Here is a 4,243-nt window from a genome sequence, read left to right as displayed (position 1 = left end):
CAAAACCTCTGCTTCTACTCTTTCGATGTCTTGGAATTGTAACTTTCTCAAGAAGAGACAAGACCTCAGGCATCGATGGTCTACCTTTAACCTCTCCAATACATTGTAAAGCCAAGAAAGACATCATAAACGCTGCTTTCTGAGGGTATTGACCCACAAGCTTCGTGTCCATTATCCTAAACACTTTTCGCTTGTCTCGCAAGTAAGGTGTCGCCCATTCCACTAAGACTCATATCAGCACTTGTATTTTGAAGTTTTGAATAAACTCTGAGGAATCTCACCGGTGAGATTATTTGAGTCGAGCAGACTGCAAAAGTAGTTAAAGCAACAGCATTGAAGACACTCAGAATGTTCTCGATAAGGATTTAAAAGAAAACACGTAGAACAACCACTCACATATTTATCAGTTTTGATAGGCCCGTAAGTGACTTTGGGATAGTCCCGTTTAAGTTATTCCTACTCAGGGTCCTGCCTGGTCAAACATAGAAACAAAGACATGATCTTTGCTATTCTTTGTTCCAAAGATGTTACACAAGTTTCAAGAAATCTGAGTGAGTAGAGTCACTTACAAGAACTGGAGATTCTTGAGATTACCGAGAGTGGATGGTATGTGACCGGTTAACTGATTATCCTCCAAATCCAAGCTGGTCAAGCTAGACAGATTTCCAATGGATTCTGGTATTCCACCCATAATTCCATTTCCTTTTAATGTACTACGACCCCAAAAAAAAAAACAATGAATCCCTCAATATAACTAAACAATGACGAAAAGAAAAGACTAAGTAGGGGCTTACAGAGTCTTGAGGGTTGTCAAGATTCCTATCCCTGAAGACAAGGTTCCGGACGAGAAGTTCATGTAAGACAGTGTACTGCAAAATCACAACAATATAGCAAAATTTATATTCACTCAACCCCAAAATCACTAAATTTAGCTTAGTGTTATTAAAACTTACACAGAAGAAACATGTTTCTTGTCCTCACAAATAACTTGAGACCAAGTACAAGGATCAACTTGATTCTGGTTCCAATCACTTAGCTGTTCAGGGGATGCACGTAACGAGCTCCTCAACGCAAACAGCGCATTCCCTGAAAAAACGAAAAGGAGTTTAACAAATAGCTGTACTTTGACAAAACGTAGAAAGTACTAAAGAAAATTCTGAAAGAGACAAACAAAAGGAGGGAGAAATGAAATGACCTTGAGCATCTGGTGAGACAGGTGACCATAAAGATGTAAACAACTCCAAGGCAGTAGTAATAAAAGCCAGAGCCATTTATTCTAAAGAGCTAGCAAATTTCAAAATGTTGGATTCTAAGAACTTGTAGCAACTACAAGAAACGTTTGAACAATAAAAATTACAACATAACTTTGAGCTTAGTAGATCATAGAGTGGATCTATCTACTACGGGAAATCCAAAATTCTATAGTAAAAGCAAAACAAAACAAAAATAAAAAATCAAGGAGACTAAAGTCTACAGGAGAATCCACAAGAACTGTTGGGAGAATCCACAAGAAAATCTTCAGAGCAAGACCCGGGAGAAAACCCTGTAAGAATGACTTGATGAAATCCCTGCAACAAAAAAAAACAAGGAGATGGCGTCAACGGCCTAACATACCAATCAATTTTAGGGCTTTTCTTAACCAGCCCGCAACACTTTCAACCTGGAATCCCTAATCTTTCGATTTTCCCTAATTCCAATCTCAAACCAAACATTTATAAAACGAGAGAAGGACAAAAGTAACGGTACCACAACAATGATGGAAACAATCCCATAAAGAACAGCGAGGATATGAAATATACGATCTTGCCACACCGGAGATTCATTCACATCCGACCACCAATTCGTAGCCTCCTTGAGATTAAGCGCTACTATTGCTGCCGCCGAAGAAGACGACAAAATCCCCGACGAAGATGACATCATTTCTAAGCCGCCGCTTCTCATCTCCGGCGGATTCCTTGTAAATTGAGAACTCCACGATTAGAGAATCGATCGAACCGAGTATTGACTGCACATAGACAAAATCAGATCCAAAATCGAGTTTACAAGGAACGGAAAATAAAGAAACAAACCTAAGGCAAAGAAGAAGGTCAAGATGGCGGAGATAAGGGTACCCAAAACAGCAGAGACGATTGTCTGGCTCGTCTCTAAGAAGACAATCCTAACATCACCTAAACGAGCATAGTTCTAGCTACCAAATCCCTAAAATTGACCTAAATTGAAAAAAGAGAGAGCAAAATCGGTCACATGCTTCTTCACCGTCGGAGGAAGCCGGCTTTACGGTGAAAAGATGAATTATGAATTTTGAAAAAATATCAGAGGCGAAAGCAAAAAAAATATCTAACTTAATTGGGCTTATCTCACAAGCGTCTTTAAGAAGACATAGTTTTATGCGTAAACGATTGTCTGGCTCTGATAATTTTCTTCTCTCTCGGGACAGTAATCTCCAACAAGAATATGGTGTTTCTTTTGTTTGGATGTCATGATTTAGTCGAAGAAGATGAATCAAAGTAGAAAGAATCAATCTCAGATAAATGGCATAAACCGTAATAAAACACACAATCCTGGTTTAGAAGTAATAATTAAACTTTTTTGTATTGTTTGAGTAAGTCGAAAATCATAACGTGTTATTCTAGTAATAAACCTACTTTTATGTAATATTCTAGGTAATTTCCCAAAATAAAAATGTGTGAAAAAATTTCATTATATGAATTTATTATGAATTCATAATATAAAAAAGCTTACTTTATGAATTTACTAGGTGCTAGCTCACGCTACGTGTGAGTTTTTACGTAATCGCTATTCTATTTTGAAAAATAATATAAATTAACATATTATTATTATTTTGTTTTTTCGGTGTACATTAAAAACTAAAGACTATGTAGTATGAATTTAAATAAAGTAAAGAAATCAAACTTTTTTTGATGAAAATATATTTAGTGCAATTAAGTCATATTATATCTTACATGTCATATGCCATATATTTTTGTACTTGTAGTCATACTTCAAAATCATTGTGATATATATTTTCATAAAATTTATTTTGTGGTGTTAGTTATACATTTTTTTAATTTATATATGGTGATAGCTTAAAGAGATTTAAAATGTTTCAATTAAGAAAAAAATCAAAAATAAACAGTAGGTTTGCAGTGTATTAGTCTAACCATAGATTATTAGACTTATACATTTTCCATAAAAAACAAAAATACACAGCAACTACTTTATTAGGTTATTATCTTAAAGTCTTTAATTGTGTCTAGACTTTGATTTATATGAAAGATAATGTTTCATATAGCAATAAATAATTAAACTATATATCATATATTACATGTATATCTTATTCAAATAAACTGAAAATTTTATTAAGTTAAGATATCATTAGTTTAATCAAAGAAAGATAATGATATTGTAGAATTTATAAAATTATGTGAGATTTGAAATATGAGGTCATGAGGGTTATAGTGAGATATGTGTCTTTCTTTTAATAGATAATACAGAAATGGGTGTATCAAAGGTAAGTAGGTAACTATTTGAGAGTTACAAAAGTGCAATTAAGTGCATACTAATACATTTTTAACATGTTCTATTACATTAAATTAAATTCATTGAGAACACTACTATGATATTATTATGGGAGTTACAAACTAACTTTTATACTTTTCCAACTCCTAAAATTAAAACCCATTTAATTTAAAAGTGAGTGTTGGTGGATCCATAATTTGATTCAAAAGTATAATATGTTACACATTAATCGTTCAAAAAGGTATAAGAACATCTAATTCTCAAATAAACTTGATTTTTTTTGTTAAAACCAACATATGTGAATTTCAATTTAACTATGGAAATTTAAAAAATAAATATGAATAGATTAGAAAGGCAAGAAATATAAAAGAAATATTTTATTTCTATATTAATAAATAAAAATTGAAAACAATGTTAAATATATATAATGCTTTCTAAATTAAAATATAGAATCAAACTCTTACAACACATATGAGATATAACAACATTTGATTTGTGGGAGAGAATGAGAAAATGATTACTATAAGATGATAATCCAAATTAGTTAATGGAGATGAATCTTTTAAAAATAGAACAATGTAAAATATATATAATACTTTCTAAATTAAAATATAGAATCAAACTCTTACAACACATATGGGATATAACAACATTTAATATTGGTGGGAGAGGTGGAGAGAATGATTACTTATAAGATAATAATAAAAATTAGATAATGGAGATA

At 32.3% G+C, this 4,243-nt stretch overlaps 1 protein-coding gene across 1 annotated transcript; it reads right to left on the bottom strand.

Moving 5' to 3' along the window:
- Positions 253 to 2,532, bottom strand: LOC104732716 (probable LRR receptor-like serine/threonine-protein kinase At5g65240; the record flags this gene model as incomplete). The annotated part of the gene is given in 8 exon segments (XM_010452296.2): positions 253 to 307; positions 397 to 468; positions 570 to 713; positions 795 to 869; positions 954 to 1,086; positions 1,196 to 1,568; positions 1,747 to 2,005; positions 2,070 to 2,532. Coding segments are annotated over 6 exon segments (555 nt in total), but the record flags the coding sequence as incomplete, so codon positions are not given.

The sequence above is a fragment of the Camelina sativa genome, chromosome 12 (assembly GCF_000633955.1).
Source record: "Camelina sativa cultivar DH55 chromosome 12, Cs, whole genome shotgun sequence".
Classification (NCBI taxonomy): Eukaryota; Viridiplantae; Streptophyta; class Magnoliopsida; order Brassicales; family Brassicaceae; genus Camelina; species Camelina sativa.
The sequence above is the reverse complement of the archived record's forward strand: the minus strand, read 5'-3'. Positions and strand labels throughout refer to the sequence as shown.